The sequence below is a fragment of the Vulpes lagopus genome, chromosome 2 (assembly GCF_018345385.1).
Source record: "Vulpes lagopus strain Blue_001 chromosome 2, ASM1834538v1, whole genome shotgun sequence".
NCBI lineage: Eukaryota > Metazoa > Chordata > Mammalia > Carnivora > Canidae > Vulpes > Vulpes lagopus.
Window position 1 is genome coordinate 143861120 of NC_054825.1, and position 20926 is coordinate 143882045.

The 20926-nt window shown below is 39.0% G+C and overlaps 1 protein-coding gene across 1 annotated transcript in view; it reads left to right on the plus strand.

The window, feature by feature from the left end:
• LOC121482350 (transient receptor potential cation channel subfamily M member 3-like) overlaps window positions 1-20926 on the plus strand; it is a 67913-nt gene that overhangs the window by 26792 nt on the left and 20195 nt on the right. The window contains exons 4-5 of the mRNA XM_041740255.1: window positions 3609-3780; window positions 20540-20614. Of these exons, the coding sequence (XP_041596189.1) occupies window positions 3609-3780; window positions 20540-20614 (247 nt within the window). The remainder of the gene's footprint in view (window positions 1-3608; window positions 3781-20539; window positions 20615-20926) is intronic.

A 20926-nucleotide genomic window follows, 5' to 3' on the forward strand; every position in this document is an offset into this window, starting at 1 on the left:
CAGTTGTTCTTGCTATGTGCTCATGTGCATACACACACGTGCATGCATGCACACACACACACATTTCCAAAAAAGTCCTTTTTTAGGAACTCTTAACAATGAAAGTGGATGCATTACCTCCAAAATTTTATCAGAGGGAAGACATCATTTGTATTCATGTGACACAAAGACATTATTTCTTTTCTTATTTGAGAAACATAGCAGGAAGATCAGCAAGTCTTTTGTAGATATGCAAATTATAACTCAAACAAGAATAGAATGCTGGTATGTTTGTTATGAAGAATATTAAGTGGGTTTTGTAGGCAAGTTGGACTAAAATGCACTCCTCTTGAAGCATTTGGGAAGTTCTTTCCAACTTTTCAGTTAATCCACAAATAATTCCAGAGCATCGCCCTCTTAAATGGCCTGAGAGGAGGCGACCAAGTACTAACACATTGTGTGTTTTGCCAACTGATTGCTGATTTTTCACTTTACTGAAATTGATTGATTCCAATCTCTTGAGTAAAACAAAAGTCAGTGATTTGTCTGTCATTGTGCCATTTTGGTCACTTGCTAGCAATTGGAAAATCAGCTTATAGTTGGTAAAATAGAGCCAAGCTTGAGAAGGAATTCACATTTATAGATTGCCTGCTAGAATCCAGGCAAAGTGCCAAGTGCTTTGCACCTATAATCTCATCTAACCCCCATGAGGTAAGTGGTTTTCTCATTTCCCTTTTACAGATTAAAAATGTGAGCCTCAGATTTACACAGCCACTGGCAGAACTAATAGGATTCAGACAGATTTCCATGGCTCGTATGTTCAGGATTCTCCAGGATTCAGCAAATCTTCCTCTAGTGAGGGTGGGAAAATAAATCAGAGCATTTTACGTATTTTTCAGATGTACATCCCCTATTATGCAGCAGACAAAATCTCTGCCAAAATATGACCACCTTTAACTTATATGATCAAATGAAATGGGGAGCAGTAAGATGAAGAAATTACAATTCATGGATGACACTGTAAACTTGACCCTCTTGCCATGACTGATTCAAAGGAACAGTATTTCCAAAGAGCTGGTGTGCCATGTTTCACACACACAAAAAAAGGTCAGAACTCAGAAGGCTGATGCCCTACTGTCCTTAGAATCATGTGGCAGAGGAAACAGACATATAGAGTATAGTTAGATGATTTAATGATGTTCTGGTATTCTCAGATTGTGATAAGTATGTCAGATGGCCCAGAATTACTTTCACTACCTTATTCATTTGAAAATTTTATGTTCACTGATGGTCTTTCATTAGGTTCTCAGGAATTAGAAAATGTGCTCTTGTGTCTCAGTTGGAACAAGTGTCTGGGATTCACTATAATACATAGATTAACCTCTAGAAAATCCACTGTCCCCTGCCTCTCAAAGAAATAATTTGGGTCTTCTTCCTCCTTGGCGTGGATACTTGGGAACCCGCTGTCAGAAAATAGAGAACAGTAACTGAAGTATTTTCTTTTGTCCAAAAGCACAACGCAGAGGCACTTTAAGGATAGAAGAAAAGTCCTTCTGCTAAGCCTCTTTCAACAAAGCATTAATATTTATTAACTTGTACTTTGCTATAGAATGAATGTTTTATGATCAAAAATGAGTAACAATAAAATGGGAATTTTAACCACAAGTGACCTACTCTTCCAGTGATAAAGAACTCAGGATGGAGTTAGCAAACCATTGTCTCTTTATTTTAGGGGACTCTTATGCACTCATCTAGACAAAGGAGTAATTGAATACTGCTCCATTACTGGAAAAAAATCCCACCCATTACTGGAAACAATAATCAAAAAGTTATGAGCTTCCTTTATCACTAAGAGTCTACTAAAATGAAGCTATGAATTAATGTTATATTAATGCTACATTAACAAATAAGACATATTAAAAGGAATGAAGGATATTTCAAAAGCTCAAAATTACACATTTTAAATTTAGATGAGATCAAATCCCAAACAATTCAGAAAAGAGTAGGTCCCCCCCTTTTTTTTTCAATTCTGAACAAAAGCATGCCTGTCTCAAGTTTTCCTGTTCACTCATTCACTATGTATTGAGTAGATTCTGTCTGCCAGGCACATAGACATGGATTTGGAAATTGGAATCAAGATCTAAAAAATGACTTTTATGAGATCTTTACTATTAAAGACTGCCCTTACTAAACCACTTCGTAATTTCTTTAACAAACTACTCAATCTTACTACAGCTTTTCATGGTGAGTTATTACATACTAAAAATGAATGAGAACATCTCGATTCCATAATTGTGCACAAAGGCACAGAAATAAAAACCCAGTAGTATTTATTTCTGTGCTGTCATTTCTGATGATTCAGTACAGGGATAACTGTTACTGGGCCTGGGTAACAATGAGCTTGTGAAATATTCCTTTTCATAGTCTTGAGTGAATTCTCTATCTAAATATTATAGGAGTAGATTTCCAAAATATCATCTTGTTTCTGTTGTGTCTAAGCAGTGTGGGAAAGAGGAACAAAAGCACAGATTTTGGACTCATACTTGGGTGTCAATTCTGGTTCTGTGTGTAAGAAACTCTTGAAAAACCTATTTTACCTCCAGTTCTGTTTCTCCATCTACAAGATAAGCATAAAAGTATCCACCTTGCAGGATTGTTGCAAGGAATATAGATAATGTCTACAAAGCAACTAGAACTAGCAACTAAAACTCACAATAGGTTTTGCCTTTCTTTTGATATCAAAAATCTAAAAGACTTACTCTGTTTTAGGTAGTATAATTCACCATGAAATTAAAATAACACAACAACAACAAAAAAGGCAGAGATGAATATTTTGATTCATAACCCACCTCAGGAGACATGTATTTGACATTCAACATTTTCACTTAAATAAGGTGTCTAAGAAGAACAGTGTTCACTTTTTATTTTTTTATTTTTTATTTTTTTACTTATTTATTCATGAGAGATACAGAGAGAGAGGCAGAGACTCGGGCAGAGGGAGAAATAGGCTACATTCAGGGAGCCCAACGCGGGACTCAATCCCGGGTCCCCAGAATTGCACCCCAGGCCAAAGTCGGCGCTAAACTGCTGAGCCACCCAGGCTGCCCCCCTTTTAATTAACAGATCTTCAGATGACTGAATGGGCTGGATAGAAACGATCACCCTGGCCCCCACCCCCACCCTCACCCGCCTCCAGAACCATAATTGCTCGGCTCTGCCCATTAGAGTATGGACACCATGGAGAAGAGAAAGAAAAAAACCACATGAGTAAACATGAAAATTACTTGTGGTTCATCAGCAAATGAAAGATCGACTTTAAAATGACACAATCATTCACACGTCAGTTTTTGAGTATGATGAGAGCACAAACTCTAGCTTCTGTATCAGTTCAGCATATAAATAAATACAATAAAATTATTCTTTAACTGTAATCTTGCTGGGACTGGGGAACATTGACCATAAAACTTGCTACCCACAGTGGTATTAGGAAGAGGATATAAACTCCATTTTCTCTGTACTGAAGAATTGATTTATCCTTCTCTCTCTGTTTCTTCTCTGTCTGGTTCTCCTTTTCATATTTTCCTCTTTTTTTCCTCTGATTTCTGCTTCTTCCTTTTAAAATCCTGCAGGTGGTCCGGCCATATCAGACCATGTCCAATCCCATGAGCAAGCTCACTGTTCTCAACAGCATGCATTCCCACTTCATTCTGGCTGACAATGGGACCACCGGGAAATATGGAGCTGAGGTGAAGCTGAGGAGACAACTGGAAAAGCATATTTCTCTCCAGAAGATAAACACAAGTAAGTAGGTGACTGCTCCCGCTGTCTTACCTCATAACAAACATGTGGAAAGTGAGTAACTTCGAGTATACCATGTGGCAATATTATAAAAACTTGAGCAAATTGCAAACACAGACCATGATGTGTCTGCTGGGCCAGTGGTTAGAACCTGAGGAAGTCGTCTGGAGGAGGAGGACTGGACATGATTAGTGGACTAGTGCTCATTTGTCACAGGTGAGAAACCCAATCCCATCTGGGGTGTACGCATACAGACACACTTTTCTTTCCAAAATTTCTCTACATCCTTTACACAGTACTCTATCTAAGGAGGAAAGGCACCCTGGAGAAATTGTTTCTATTTATTAAGCTATTTTTGTTGGCTAAAAATAATATATATATAAATATCCAATATATTTATTAGATATAAAATTTGTATATGTAACTATATAAATTTATTATATATAAATATACAAATATGTTAGATATTTACATATATGTAAGTTTTGATCTTACCATAGATCTGCCTACACGATGGAATTTCAAGGCAACTGAACAAAAGTAAACAAAAAGTATCCTGTGTAACCATCTTCATAAACTTTAATTCTGTATCTTATTTCTATGTATGTATTTATTGTCTTTAAACATAATATATTTAGATATATGTGCATGTGTATGCACACTACGTAATTCATATCTGATGGTGACACTAAAAGTACCTCTTAAATACTCAGGTGTTCTATGCTGTATTGACTGTGCCCACAATGAACTATGAAAAGGTGACATTGTGAAAACAGCAGTGCTTCTCAAATCACTAAGTGGCTTGCATTTAAATATAACAGAGTTAGGAAAATCATCTATCTCTCCTCACAAAATAAACTTCAGTTTGTTTCCACAAAGTTAACACTTGAGGAGGATTCGTGGCAGGCTCCCCATTTAGGGTAGTCGTATGTCCCTTCAGGGAAACTTGGATCTATTTGATCAAACTTTCAAAGCCTATGATTCTAAATAACAAAAGATTCTCCTCTTTGGCTAGATGTGTTTCCAAAAGCTCAGTGTGCTGTGATTCAGCTTGTCCAAATGGCTGTTCTCTATTCTTTTCTCTGTACCTGTCTGGGGTGGGTTTTCCTTGCCAGAGCCACCTTCCTCCCAGAACTGGAATGTTCTCCCTATCAGACCACACCTTCTCTCTTATGCTTTTGTAGCCCCCACTCTTAGGAGCTACTACTGTTTTCTCTTTTTCACAGAGGAGTCTGAAATAGTACATTTTGGTGTAGGCCTAAAATCCAAGTTGTATTAGGAAACCGTCTTCTATCTAAGGATCCCCAATGTTCTTTGGAAAGAGAAAACAGGATTATCCAAAGCTAAACCTCTCTTGGAAGAAAAAAAAAAAAAAAAGAATAGAAAAGACTAGAAAATTGATCCAGAAACCTGCAGAGATCAAATGTAACGAAGCACTATAACCAATGGGTGGTAGATTTTGTAAAAACTAAAATGGAGTTGTATTACAATAGTTGCTAGAAAAGGCAAATGTTAGGTAACTAGTGCTATCTACTTAGATTTCGACAGGCTGAAACATTACTTTGTATATATTATCAGGTTAAGAATAAGAATCTAAATGAGAGTGACCTAAAAGATGCAGGATGGGAGCAGGATAGACAAAGAACAAATTCAGGGTCAGATTGAGTGCAAAGAATGTCATTGTGCCAGACCCAGTGGCAGCCGGGCTAGTTAGTAGTTAGGAAGAGAGCTAGGCATGTGGTGGTGGAAGTATACACCCAGCTCAGGGGTGCTAGGGGGAGTTAAACCCAGCCAGGGCTCTGTGTGCCAAGCTCAGTGCCTCACAGGCTACCCAAGGAAAGGATGCTGTAGTTCTAACTGGTTGTCCTAGAGGGAACATCTTTTTGTAATTTAAGTACCTAGAGGGTCACCTCTCTCAAAAGCTGCCAGAGGTGCTAAATGTGTGGATGGCCTGCAGCAGAGCCCTGGAGAGGCTCCTGTATGGTGGCCTGGCCACAATAAGGAGCAGAACCCAGAAGCATGGAGTCAATGGCAGGCCAAGGCTAGTAAGGGTGTCAAAGATGCTGGAGGAGCCAACACCCTTGCACACACACACCTCATGCCATTCATAGGGACAGTGGACCCTTGGTAGATGACCAAGGCAGGGAGAAGCACACAGAAACATTGACAAGTGGGGACCCAGTCAAGGGTCTAGGGTAAAGAACCATGCACCCAGGTACAAAGCTGAGGCAGAAGGTCAGAGAAGCAGGCCAGAGATTCTTGAACTGCTCCAAGTCCACAAACAGGCTTAAGTCTGGGGTAAGGGATGAGCCCCCAGCTTGGGTTAAGTGACAGTCGCTGGAATTAGGTGGGGGCAGGGGTAGCCAGATGGCCGTTGGAATGATCATATTTTATAAACATAATTGTTCTCTCTGCTTTGAGATCTGTATTTGAAGATTTGTAGAAAGCCACAGGCTCCCACTGAGTAAAAAATAAATGGGAAGAGGAGGTTAAAGAGACCCAGAGGAGATTTCTGAGGTCACAGGAAGTAAAAAGGCTCAGGGTGAGCAGTTTGCCCACAAGTTGTAGTGAAAGACACCATGAGTTAGCTTTTACACCAGCTCTGTCCCTAAACTTAAGAGGGTGATCAACTTGTCTCAAGTGCCCGTCACTGTCTCCAATTTATTATTGATTTATCTTCCCTCAGTCCCAGGCAAACCCAGATGATGGATCCACCCTCCAAGTGAGCAACTCATAAGTCAGTTGGTCTCCTCTTTTTACTGCATTCACCCCAAAAAGTAGGGAAGGAGCAGCAAGGTGCTCAGATCTTAAGGAGTGACCCAGGCTCCCCAAAGTAGAGCAGGACCTTGAGACCTCAATCTAGTTAGCAGCAACCCCTCCTCCCCCGGAGAACACAGAAGCCTCCAGAAGAGGACTAATGAGGGGGAAAGTTGACCTGGTTATAATAGGAGACAGAAGTACGAATGCAAACCTTTAAGGCAATCAATCTCCAATCAATACCTTTGAACAGCAACTCTGCTTTCTAATGTGGACACTATTTCTTTTCATTATATCATAATCAGTAGCAATGTAGTTCTTCCAATCAAAAATAAAACTTTCTTTTGTAAGCTGATTCTAAAAACTTCATTTGCTTTTATAGCTCCCTCCAACAGTTAAAGAAATCTAAAACACAGTGGTGGGACTCCATTTGAGGCCCCAGTTTGGTCTCTTGAAAATCAGCCGCCGTACCACAATAGCACTCCTCATCACCCCCACACCTCGGATGACACCAGGGATGTCTGGATGCACTGTGCGTTTTTCTCATCAGAGTGCCACTCCTCCTCATCACTTAGGGGTGACCTGCCTACCACAGTAGCCTTTCAACAAATCTGTTTCTTACTTACATGCAATAATCTTCTGAAGGATATTTTCCTTAAATAATAAGTGAATCCTGCTTGGGAGAACTTTGAACCCTTTCTCATCAAAACGCTAAGTATTAATGATAATATATTAGGAGCACCAGTGCCTTAGATGTGTCTATGCACTCTGGCATCCATTATCTCGTCCCTCTCCACACACCCCCATCACTGCTGTCAGCAGTCCCTTCTGAAGTATTGTCACTGGTTCCTGAAAGACTATGTAAACGGGAGCCCTTTTGGATATGAACAGTGACCTGCTTTGGAACACTCTCCCATCTGCAATTTACTAAACTTCAAATTCAATGAGCACAGCCTCCGACAGTTCCAAGCATGACTTCTTAAGATACAGATACTTCTTGAAGTCCTGTTATAGGCCAGCCATGGCTGAGGTCTGGGAAAGCAGCTGTTGACAATTCATTGAGCTGAACTCCAGAGGGGCAGAGTAATAGGGAAATAAGTTGATAAATAAATATATGATATCTGATAGTAAAAAGAACTATTAAGAAAAATAGAGAGGATCCCTGGGTGGCTCAGTGGTTTGGCGCCTACCTTTGGCCCAGGGCGTAATCCTAGAGTCCCAGGATTGAGTCCCACGTCAGGCTCCCTGCATGGAGCCTGCTTCTCCCTCTGCCTGTGTCTCTGCCTTTCTCTCTGTGTCTCTCATGAATAAATAAATAAAATCTTTATTTAAAAAAAGAAAAAAATAGAGCAGCAGGAGGTGATGACTGAACCTGCGTGCACCTGTTTGCGTGCATGGGCACCTGCACATTGAGAGGATGGTGTAGAAGCAGGTGGTCAGGGAGGGTCTCTGTGAGAAGGTGACGTGGAAGCAGAGACCTGAATGAAGTCAGGGAGCCCACGGTGGGGAGAACATTCTGAGGAGAGTGAAAGTAGAGACAAAAGCCCCAGGTATTCAATAAAGAGCAAGACATTTGGGAAAAGTTGGAATTTATTCTAAGAGAATTTTGATCTGGCAAATTGCAGGATCTACTTTAGGGTTTAAAATATTACTCTGCTGCTGTGTGCAGAGATCAGACTGAGGTAGGGACAGGATTTCAAGCAGAGAGACATTTTGGTAGGCCATTGAAATAATGCAGGAGGCATTGCGTGTAGTTGGAAATAGAATGGCAGCAAAAGAGGTAGTAAAACGTGATTGGACTCAAATATATGCATAGATATTTTCTTAACTGATCTTTGTTGAATATATAAAACATGCATAGCATAAAATTTGTCATTTGAACCAATTTTTAAGTACACAGTTCAGTGTCTTTAAGTCCATATACCTTGTGTATGACCATTACCATTGTCTATCCCCAGAACATTCTCATCATTCCAAACTGAAGTTCTGTAACCGTTAAACACTAACTCCCCCTTCCTGCGTCCCTTCAGCCCCTGGCAACTATTATTCTACTTTATATCCTTATAAATTCACCTATTCTAGGTGCCTCAGATAAATCATATAATATTGGTCCTAAGATGTATTGTTAAGGTATAACTCATGAGGACCTGCAAATAAATTGGGCATCCAGGGTAAGAAAGAGACACGTCAATGAAGCTGCAAGGCCATTCTTAGCAAACACTGGTATATTCTTAAAACAGGGGGGCTAGTGAGAACTCTGAAGAAGTAAACTTTTGAAGAAAAAAAAAGGGACTTTGGGCAAAGTCCTTGAGAGAAGGAGGTGATGAGATTCAGTGCACAAATAAAGAGTTCAGCCTTTGGACAGGGACAGCTTCATCCTGCATAGCAGGAAGGAAGGCAGAGCATATGGACACAGACGTGGGTAGGATGAAATATTTTCTGCTGGGATTATCAGGTACTTCTCTGTAGACAGTTTCTGTATAAAGAAAAGAATATGGGAGGTCATCAGCAAAGAATGTGGAAGGGGAGGAAGTAGAGGAGATTAAGGGAAAGAACTACAATTCATGTAGAGACAAGGAGAGTAACCTGGCCAGGGGAATGTTGCATTGCCCCATTGCACCCTGGCCCCACTTGGCATTTGTGGTTGCGAATTTCAAGAGGCACAGACCCCCAGGATTGTGTGTTTTCTTTGAAGACATGGTCAGCTCCAGGGACAGAACAGTCATAAAATTGAGTTAAGCACCTGCTGGAGTTTTGCCTGGCAAATAAGAGGGAGAGAGAGACAAGGAAGTGAGGCTGCATGTACTCTAGAATCCCATATACCTGTAGCCCAGGAGCATCCTCAGTGTCTGTGAATGAAAGCAATGCTGTGGCTGACGTTCACAAGAACATAAAATCATTCATCTCAAAGATCAGACTGAGGCACAGAGAAGTGATGAAGAGAATTATCAAAGGTAATTAATTACCTTTCATTAATATTGCCAAACATCACATATGAAGTTTGAACTATTTCAATAAACAAAGGTACATAATCAAAAATGCTTCATGCTTATTTTATTGTTGTTCACATATTCCCATAAATTGAGGCAACCTAGCACGTTGCTGGGAACATAGTACCTGCTCAGGAAATATGTATTAGCTACAAGACTACCAAGGGGCTGCTCCAGGAAGTAGCATATAAGTAGCCCCATAGGACTTTAAAATCCCAAGCGTATCTTCTGCAAAATTTTTATTGTTAAAATTGTCACATACAAAAAAATTGGAGAATATTTTAATAACCCACTGTGACTGTCACCCAGCCCCTACATTTATCAGTCCATGGCCAAGCTTAGAATCTCTCTGTATATACCCACCTACATCCTCCTCTGGATACTTTTGAAGGAAATCCAGACAGCATAATCAAGACAGCAATATCCATGAATATTCCAATATCAAGGTATTTCTCTTAGACTCTGTTTCTGGGTCTGTGAACTCTGGTTAAATGAGTTAGCACATGAGTCAAGATATGAAAGAATTCTGGCATCTGGCCATCCAGAAACACTGGTTCCCGTCCTGCCTTTGTGGTGGTACAGTGCTCCTCAGGCAGGACCCGAGGACATTACGTAGCCTGGCTGCCATGGATTCCAACCTGAGACCAGACCCTCTCATTTGAAGCCTATCAGAGTCAAGGGTATTCATCACTATATATATATATATATACACATATATATTAATATATATTAATAATATACATATTATTAATATGTAATATAATATAATATACATATATATTAATATATTTAATATATATTAATTTTTACCACAGATCAGACCTGGCTTTGCTTGTTAAGGGGAGCCATGTACCTCTGTAGTTACTGAAAAAGTCCAAAAAGAAAAAAATGAGGCTCAAAATTATATTCTGGAACATATCCTCAAGCCTCCGTTAACACGACTTGTTGAAGAGTAATTGATTTAAAATCTTAACTGTTGCAGCAATAACCAGGAAACTCTTTTGCCTTTTTCTCTATTGTCGAAAATATATTCTACACTGTAGTTCTTCCGCCTGTCTGAATAAACAAAGCATAATGGAGGAAATGTAGTCTTTCTTTAGAGATTCAAGTTATTCCAGTGTCTTGGAGCAATCATGGTGACTGTCAGGATTGTCGACTACTGTGTTTGGAGGTGTTAGAACTTGGGCTAAATGTGAATCAGCCCAGAATATATCTTACACTTGAAATTTTCTTCTTGTAAGTTACCATTTTACTCAAAAAGTGGATTGAAGGAAGAAGACAGAAATCTCGTTATCTCTGAGCTCTATTTGATTAAAATGTTTCCCCTTTGTTGTCTGAATTTTATTTTAGGTTTGCCCGAATGCAAAGTTTTATTCAGATTGCATACCTAATTATATTGCGAACATCAGTTTAGGTTGTAGGAAATTTCATTACGAAGCTAGAAATTTCTGACTTTGTCATCTCCATACTATAAAGTGAAATCCCTGTCAGACTAAATCCAGTCTGAGGGATTATGTCCCGATGGCAGTCATTATAGAGACATTTATTTTGCGATATTAATTGATGGGGGTGTCTGGGTAGGTTTAGATGTCCACAACCAGTACTTTTGCTACTGTCGGGGTTTGCTGGAAAGAAAATTTGATTCTCTGCCTTTTCTTTGCCCCAGAGTAATGACTGACATTTGAGCATAGCCTCATCTGATGAAGACATGAAGAATACTTTTTCTAAAGCAGGAGCTTAAAGCAGGCTTGGTATTTCTGAGTAAACAAGGGGCAGAAATGACGGCAGATTTCATAAGCATAATCACATTTGGTATTTGAGGATATTGCTATCTAGAATTCTCTAGGAAAAATATGCTTTATTATGCAGTCCCTAAGCCAACACACCTATTTATATATGATTGTATGCTTACTCACCCAAACTAACAAAAATAATGAGAATAATGACTTCCAACAGTACAGGATGTCATCCCTAATAAATTAGGCCTTATTGTGGAAGCAAATATACCCCCTTGCCACTGAGTTACATGATACATGAGCCACATGAACATTCTAATGCACAGATTGAGTCAATGCTGGTAAAATCCAATTGGCTCCAAGCGATTTTATTTTAAAAAGTTCATCTCTATGACATCACATCAATTTAAAGCATTTTGTTTCCATGAAATTTCCATCAACAGAAGTAAGTACTCATGACTGCATCTTTCATATCCCGCTCCCTTTACCAGCATTTTGGGTGATAATGCTTAAACATGGCTCTAGTGGTTTACCACTAGGGTGGCACTGCCTCCCCTAGGTAGCATTTAAATATATCAGGGGGTATCGGAGTTGACACAATTTCTAGTGCTCCCGAATGGCGTGAGAGAAGAGGCTGGAATGTTAATTTTCTACCTTGTGCAGAACAGTTTCACATGAATACCTGCCTGGCCCAAAGGCCTATCACATCCCTCAGGAAACACTTGCTACTGTAAGCAAGTTCCCTTGAGTTTTCTTTTTGTTTATTTTTTTCAAATCTTTCCAATAGCCCATATCTGATTTGTCAAGGCCGCACCCACAATATTCTAGTCTAAAGACATATAGAAGAAGCAGCAATAGCAAGCCGGCAGAGAGATTTAAAATCTTTAACAACTGGTGAAGACACTGGTTTCCTAAACCAACAGCATCAGCTGGCTATCAGCCCTGGCATGCCCTTCAGATCTCAACCTCACTTGCCATTGGGAAGTTCTTCCTTCTATCTGACTTCATTTGCTCCAAGTCTATTCTCTCCTGGGTGAGGACTAAAGTCACTGTCTAAGTCTGAGCTCTTGGTGTAGTTGAAAACTGCAAATGGACTTGAGTTGACCTTTCTGTCATCATGGCTGTAAGGAAGCTGTTTTTCATTTGAAGAGACACACCGATTTGCTTAATGGGCAGAAGTGACTCATGAGGTAAATCAGATCAGTAGTCCCAATTCAGCAGCGCCCGCTCTGAGCACCACGGCTTTATATGTTTCAGGCTCAGTGACTCTAGAAATGTGCTCGATGCTGGGAGCTCTCCTGTCAGAGTCCTTGATACTCAGAGAAATCCTACTGTCCACTGTTGTTAGCTCATGTGGGGGCAGAGGCAGAGATGGGGTTGCTTTACCCATATGCCCCTGGAAAGCCTACTTGGTAGAATGCATTGCCCAGGGAATGTTTTAATAAATCAAGTTTCTAGTAGAATAAAGAATTCAAAATTGAATATAAAGAGGACTCTAATTTTTAATCTATAAATGACTGAGAATTTGGGGAGAAGTAAGGGAGCAGGGCAGTAATATAAATCTTGAGTGAATGAATAAATGCATGATATAAAACTCCACGAAGCAGGGCTTTTTGAAAATTCACATTTCATTCCTGGTGTATCCTTCTCATTTCCCTGGACTATAGTAGACCCTTTATATGTATTATTTTTATATTGTTAAATCATGAAAGCATCTTACCCAGAAAATTTAACATAGATTGTCTGAAGAGTACCACTGACATCCTTGATTGATTACCAACCTCTCTGACACTCAAACTAACAATGCTGTGCATAGTAAGTGCCCAATAAGGAGTTGCTGGTTTGACATGAAAGAAGTTTAAGTGATTTGATCGAGTCCTATTATCATAAGAAATGTGTAAATTTCAACTTCAAAAAAAATCCAAAAATATTTTAGTAATAGCAGCATCATTGAAATAAGCATATAGTTTTCCGGGGGGGGGGTTATTTTAAAGGATTGTAGTCATTTATATATAATAAATAGTATATCCTAAATACTATACATATTCCTTATTTTATTCTTACTATGATTGTGAAGTCAGTCTCATTTCTTTGTGTTTATACCAAATACAGAAAGGCTAAGCCTGAGGTGGTTAACTATAGCAGAGAGGGAGACTGGCATATGTGTGTGTGTGTATATATATATATATATATATATATATATATATATACATGTATATATATATATAGTCAAGGAAAGCTGTAACGTGTGAGTGCCATGAAAGGTGTTTTTGAGAGTTTTCCATTTTGGAGTAGGTTAACTATCCATACAGTAAGAGGTTAGAATTTTCAGGAAACCATCAAGTCCCTTGCCCATAGCAGGCATTGCAAACCTAGCGTGACTTTTCCATTGAGCCTTGACTCAGCTCAGAACAATTTTGCACTCATTAGGACATGGGTTCTGTTGCTGTAACAATGACTTAAAACAATGGATGCCTAAATGAGACAGGAGTTTATTCCTTATGTATCTGTTATTCTGAACAGGAGTCTAGATTTAATGTAGAGGTCTCCCAGTATTGAGGACTCAGATTCCTTCTTTCATTCGCCCTTCCCATCCCTGTCGTCCTGGTCCATGGGAGCTTGCCATCACATCTACTTTCTAGCCGGAAAGAATCAGGAAAAAGGAGCAAGGGAAAGTCATGCCCTTCTGCCCTTTGAAGTCACAATAAGAAAGTCATACACACCATTTGGCTTCTGTCGCACATGCCAATATTTGGTCACATGTTCACACCTAGCTAAAAGGGGATTTGAAAATGTAGTCTTAATCCTGGGCGCATACATCAGGAGCTAAAATCCTTTCACACCTATGAAGAAAGGGAAAAATTAATTATCAGGGTACAGCTAGCAGTTTTTGCCATATCTTTTCAGCTTAGCTTTTCAGATTGTTGTTAAGGAATGGCTGATTTGTCACATGAGGTAAAACGTATCTGCCATTCATAAATAAGACATGCCTGTCATGGTTCCAATATGTTCACTGGGGAGCCTAGTCTACAAACAACTCCTATAGTGCATGCTTCATACCATGTTCTTTCACTCTCTACCTGGAAGTCCTTTTGGGATCGGTAGTTGGAGAAGTCTTGCACTGGCTCTGGAAATTGCAATTTCCACTTGAAACTGGATTGAGACAAGATGCCTAAAATTATAGAGATTATTTTAGATCATTCTGGTTTAGTTAACTTCTTAAGTTAGCTAACTCAAACAGATCCCATAGGCCTCCAAGTAATTGCATACACTGTGCTAATGCATAATGCATGTGCATTCCATAATGGATCCTTAGTGGAGTCACTTATTTTTTGCACATCATTTGGTAACATTTTAAATCCCAAAATATTAAAAATATATAGGAAAGATTCCATGTTTCCATGACACTGTACTCTTGATACAAATGTTTCAAAGATAAATCCTGGAAAATAATTCTTATATGACCTACACATGATTGTAATCTTGGTAATAGGCAGGAGGATGGAGATTGGTCAGCCTCTCAAACCGTAAGTCACAAAAGGACTTCAGCCCTGTTGAGAGAAAAGGACTAAGGAGCTGTCTTAGGGATTAAGAACATCCCCCCCACACTCTGTTGAGGAAACACTTGAGGAGACCTAATGAACAGATGAGTTTCTCAAGGATTGAAATCCTTCTTATGCCAATTATCCAATATGACATTTTTACATTTTAATAACCCTGAAGTAATGACTAATAATTTGGCAAGATACAGCTGAAGGGCTCTTAAAATGTTTCGAATGTCAGTAAATATAGAATTGAGAGTATTTGCTGATACTGAAAGTTATAAAAAAAATTCATGAAGCTTCTTGTAATAAATGGTGAATTGGGTCTTCTTTGGACTGAGATACCCATGTCCTTGTTTATCCAACCCTAGTTAGTTTTTCGTTTGATTTTAGCTCGTATTATTCAATAAAATCCCAAAGGCAGAGCTGTAGACAGTTGGAATTTACTTTCTATCTTGCTAAATGAATAGAGGTAGGAGGATCTAATGCCTTACAGATTTAGTGAAACCATAGGCAAGTGCTTTGAAAACAAACCTCACCTTTCCTCTCTGAATACTACATATGTGGAACTGCTATGTTTCTGCCAGGCCTAGTATCTTTTCCCTTCTTCTTTTAATAATACCAAACTCAGAGCTACAGTGACATTCACACAAACTGAGTTGCTGTAGGAAACAAATTCAAAGCTTAGAAACCCCATTAGCAAATACTGACTCAAAAAACAAATGATAAAATAAAGCAAATAATTGCAATCATTATAGAGGGCTAATTTCCATAGTAAAGAATATCCACAAATCCAAAAGAAAAATTCTGTAACAAAATGGGCAAAATACATCAAGAGGAAGATCACAGAGAAGAAAGTACAAATTTCCTTATTCAAAATTAAGGAAATGAAAATTAAGACAGTGAAATGTTTTCAGCCTATCAGTTGGCAAAAAACAAAGTTTACGGATATCACTGTCAATAAATATATATAAAAATATGCATTATTTTGTGTGCAAATATGGGCAACCTTATTTGGAAGACAATTTGGCTACCCCTATTAAATTTTATTATTTTTTCACCCCTATTAAATTTTAAATGTGCACACTCTTTGGCCATATATTTTTACATCTAAGAATTTATGCTATTCATATTTACTACAGTAATGTTTACAAAGATTCATGAGTAAGTGACTGACTAAATTATATGTAAACATATAGTGAAATACTCTGAAGTTATTATGAATAATGCATTAGATTGGTTTGGGCTCATATGGAAAGATATCTAAGGGTATTTTTTTCCTAAGTTAAAAAGATTGTTGTAAGCCAGTACAGCTGTGTGTTTATGATTAAATTTATGTTTATAAAAATTTGAAAAAATATACATATATGCTTATAAAATATCTGAAAGGACACACATGAATAATTAATAGTCACAGCTTATAGGGAATGAAACCTGAGGTAGAGGAGGTATGATGAGAGCTGATGTGTTCCACTTCTACCTTTTAAATACTTCTTAATGTTGGTGTTTTAGTAGTGGAAGGGAGGAAAGAAGGAAGGGAAGGGAAGGGAAGGGAAGGGAAGGGAAGGGAAGGGAAGGGAAGGGAAGGGAAGGGAAGGGAAGGAGAGGGAAAGGAAGAGAAGAGAGGAGAAAGAGGGGAGGGGAAGGGTGGGGGAAGGGAAGGAGAGAAGGAGGAGTTGAGGAAAGGAAGCAAGAAAGGATAAAAGGACAGGGGGAGAGAAAGAGGGAGGAAGACAACCTTTGGCAATAGCCTATCCATGTAATGTATGAGTTTAGAACTTTCCTCCCTCAAGTGTGTGCATATCATTCTTGACCTTGGGTAAGGAGCCAGTACCGCCATGTGTTCCCTTGCTCACTCAACCTGCTGGGGATCCTCTGTTTCATCTAAGACAAGAGGAAAGAGTTCAGTCAGGAAACCTAAGGGAAGAGGCTGATTAAAGACACAACATAGAAAATAATATTGTCCAATCACACATAAAGGATGTGTATAAAAATTATGAGACTGGAGCACCTGGCTGGCTTAGTCAATTAAGCATCTGCCTTTGGCTCAGGTCATGATCCCCACATTGGGCTCCCTTTTCAGGAGGGAGTCTACTTCTCTCTCTCCCTCTGCCTCTCTCTCTCTCTCTCTCCTCTCTCTCTCTCTCTCTCTCTCGTTGTCTAATAAATCTTTTAAAAAATATATGAGACTAATGTAACAGATCTGATGCTTACACTTGATAGTAGTTGAAACCAGAAGCAAAATTATCTTCCCTATTGGGACTTAGTGAATGACAAACAGCCCAAGTTTATTCCCAATCCTTAACCATAACCAGACATCCTGGTATAATGGGGCTCTTGAAAATTTCCTGATTTTATGTATTTACTGTGAGTACAGTTCAGTAGAGCTGTAATTGTTCATTTCCCCTTCATTATGCTCCTGGCCACCCCAAAGTCCAGCTCCCCTCTCCCAGAGTCCTCCTCCCTGAGATGGGGCTGGGTCACACAATAGCTCATTCAACAGCTGATTCATGTTGGATATTGTCTGTGGTGCTAACTGTGGAAAAGTGGCTCCCACTGCATTTTTTATTCCATTCTCCCTTTAAGATGCTTCATATGGAGCCAAAACACAGGCTTAAAGTTCTTCAGTTTTTCAAAATGTAGCAAAATGAGAATTCCAAATATCTGTCACTTACAATAAATAATGATTGCTCTGTCTGTTATATTTCCCCTTGACAGTATTTCTATGGCTCTACCAGTATTGGCTTGTGTGCCTATAGTATACAAAGCACTGCAGGGTTTGCAAGATAAATAAAGCATAGTTGTGTGCTCAGAGAACTTAGAGTTTTACAAATAAGTTAACAACAACTAGTGTTTAATTGAGTGCTATTCTAAACACTTTGCAAGAAATCATGATTTACTCCTTCTGACAACCCTATGAAGTGAGTACTGTTTATTATCCCCACCAACAAAAAAGAAAACTGAGGTCAAGTGATGGCCCCAACGTCAGCCTGGTAATAAGAGGCTGACCCGAAAAGTCTGCCTGCGTCAGAGCCCCCACCACTGGGCTGTTTCAGCTCAGGATACAAAGAGCAGCATTATACTAAGCAGCAAGTGTTAAGTGCCCTTTAATGACATAAAATACAAGAGAAATTCATACAAAGAGTATTCCTGGGTGGAATGGTCAAGGGGCTATGTGGCAGAGGTATTTTAGGTAAGATTTTGATGCGTGGAATGTGAGCAATGGATCGCGAGCCCTGTAGATAAAAGCTTTCAACATCTAGAAACAGTGCATAGCGTGCAGTCTAACTGAATTTGCTTTACTTTCATTAAATTTTATATCCTATCTAGTTGCATTATTTTAGCTGCAAATATAAATAAGGTCTATGTGTGAACTGGGGTTAGATTTTTAGGAAACACAAACATCAGAATCATAAGGAAAAGATAATATATGTTTCATTGTCTCCTTTTTCTAGACACTCCTTGACAGGGATATGAAGGTAAACTATAGAATAATATATGAGAGCTGGGGCACTATTCTATAGAAAGAGATGTACAGATGGGGCAGGTGCAAAGCTACTCATGCTCATGGGATTCTGTATAACCATATATACATACTATTATCATATATATAAGTATATATATTTTTTCACCTAGTTCATTGCCTTCACTTTCCAGATAAGAAAACCCCCTTAGAGAAAGTCACATGCCCTACCTCTTTCATACTCTGCATTAGGGCACGGATCTTAGCTGAGCTCAAAACACCACACTCCCAGTCTGCTGCTCAGCATAGTCGCTGCGTTAGTTCGAGAGGTACTTTTCTTACTCTATTTAACACAACACCAGAAGAATTCAAATAAAGAAAGGTTCTCCATGTACCTCAACAAGGAATGAAAGCAGAGTACTTAGGGCATTAGCCTCATTGGATGCAAAATCATTGGCCCTTTATTTCCCCATTGTCCCCCTCAAGACCACTTTTTTCCACTGTTCCCAGAAGGGTAATCAAAGAAATAATGAGACATTTGGGGTCACAGTTGACAGACGCCAGAGGTCTAGACATTTCTGTTGTCAACCATGCATATATCTTCAACAAATCTAGTTAATCTTCACTAAAATGTCATCTCAACTTTTATTCATTAGGGTTTGGTAACTAGAAGGAAAAGAGAAACAAACTGAAAATACCAGTGTGCCATTCGCTCTGCAGGGAAGGCACAGCTAAGCCAGTTTTGTGCTTGGTTCAATAAACAAATGCTTGTGCTAAATTTCCAGGAGGGTTTGTGTTGTTGTCTATTTGGAGCTTTGTTCATAGTATTTAGCAAGCAGTCTAATTGTTGTACATGGTGGTAGAGAGGCCTGGGGAGGTGTATGCTCCCAAGCTGAATTTATGTTCTCAGGAATATGCTAATTGGTAACTTTCTGGAAAATACACAGTAGTTACTCTTGGCTTATTATTTTACAAACTATTAAGAATCCAGAGGAACTCTTACATTTTGTGCTTCGAGGGATATTGCTTTGTGCTTTCCCTAGGGAGAACATTCTTATGACAAGGCAGCTTTGCCAGGCTGTGGGCACTGAGGAATCACCAAGTAATATTCCATAAGAGTGGATAAGCCCCTACCATGTCTCTCACCGACCAGCCACTCCCTGCCCTACCACCGCCCCCAGTTGAGGCTGTTCTAGAAGTCTGGTTTGAGGATCTGGAGGCGCCTGTAAATGTTATTTCTAGGAAAGGAACCAAGAGAGGCAGAAGCAGAACCGTTTGTGGGATTCTCTCCTGAGGCCTAGACTTGAAATAAGATACTGAATCATCTCAACCCAAGCTAGCTTCTTTGGTAAATTACAAATCCAGAGTCATAAAATTACAATTAAATTTACTTCACAGTTTGGGATAGTATAGCCAAATTAGTAAGAAAACCTATGATAATGAAATAGATTTGGTGGCTTTTTCTGTAGTTAAATAGATACATACATATATACGTAGAAGGAAGGAAGGGGTAGATCTATGATATGGATAGATTATATATATATATATATATATATATATATATATATATATATATATATAGCTATATCTGCCTAATTAGTCATTTTCTTGGCAATGAGAGAAAGAAGAGAGGGTAATGAGGGAATCTTTTCAGTAAATAATATGCATGTTGAATGACACGTTGGCATTGATTTCAATTCCTCTATAAAGAGAAAAGAAATTAAATACATTAGCCAAGGGGATAAAAAAAAATAATCCTTTTAGGTCAAAAGTAAGCCAATCACCTGAGAACAGGACACATATCTCAAAAAAACAGAAAAGTGTTTTTAAAAGGAGAGAGGAGACAATCTAGTTCTTGCTCAGTCTTGGAAAACACAGAATCAAATTCATAATTATTGTTGCAATCACTATAACAACAGCTAGTATTTCTTGAGGATTTACTAAGGGCTCAGCGTCTTGACAAGTCCTCAACGTGGACTGCCTCATTTAACCCTTTGACCACCAGAGCAGTTACCTAGGCTAAGATAGAATAATGAGGGAATGCTTCCTCCAGCAAAGGGGATGCTGATTTGAAGGACCCAAACAAGTGAAGGAGCAATGCAACCAGGCATGGCTGGTACAGAAGGCTGTTTGATGCTTTGCTAAAGTCTGAATGTGCAACTTAAATTACCATCACAAGTACAAATTTATAAATTGGGTGAGTCCGTCTGCTTTAATAAAATGTATATTCAACCATTGGGTTGTAGAAATTTCAAAGATTTTATTTTTTGACAGGATGCCTGCCGTTTTTCTCTCTTGACTCCCGCTTGTTTTATTCATTTTGGGGTAGTTGCCAATTAGACCCAATTGGTAAGTATAATTAATAGACAACATGAATCTCCTCTTAAACCCCAACCAAGAAAATTAACCACAAAACCATTCATTTCCTTTAAAAATTGCTAACGCTATCTCTCCCTGTGACTGCTGTTTATCTCTTTCTAAGACTTCCAACCACATCTGAGATTAGTTACTCCCTATTTTTATCATCCTAAAGTCCCACATAAGACAAGGAGGAGGGAGATAAGCATTTCTTGAGGCCCTGGTATGTCCAGGCACTATGCTAGGCATTCATATGTACTATCTCTTTTAAAACTCACAGAAACACTTCAAGGTAGGGATTAT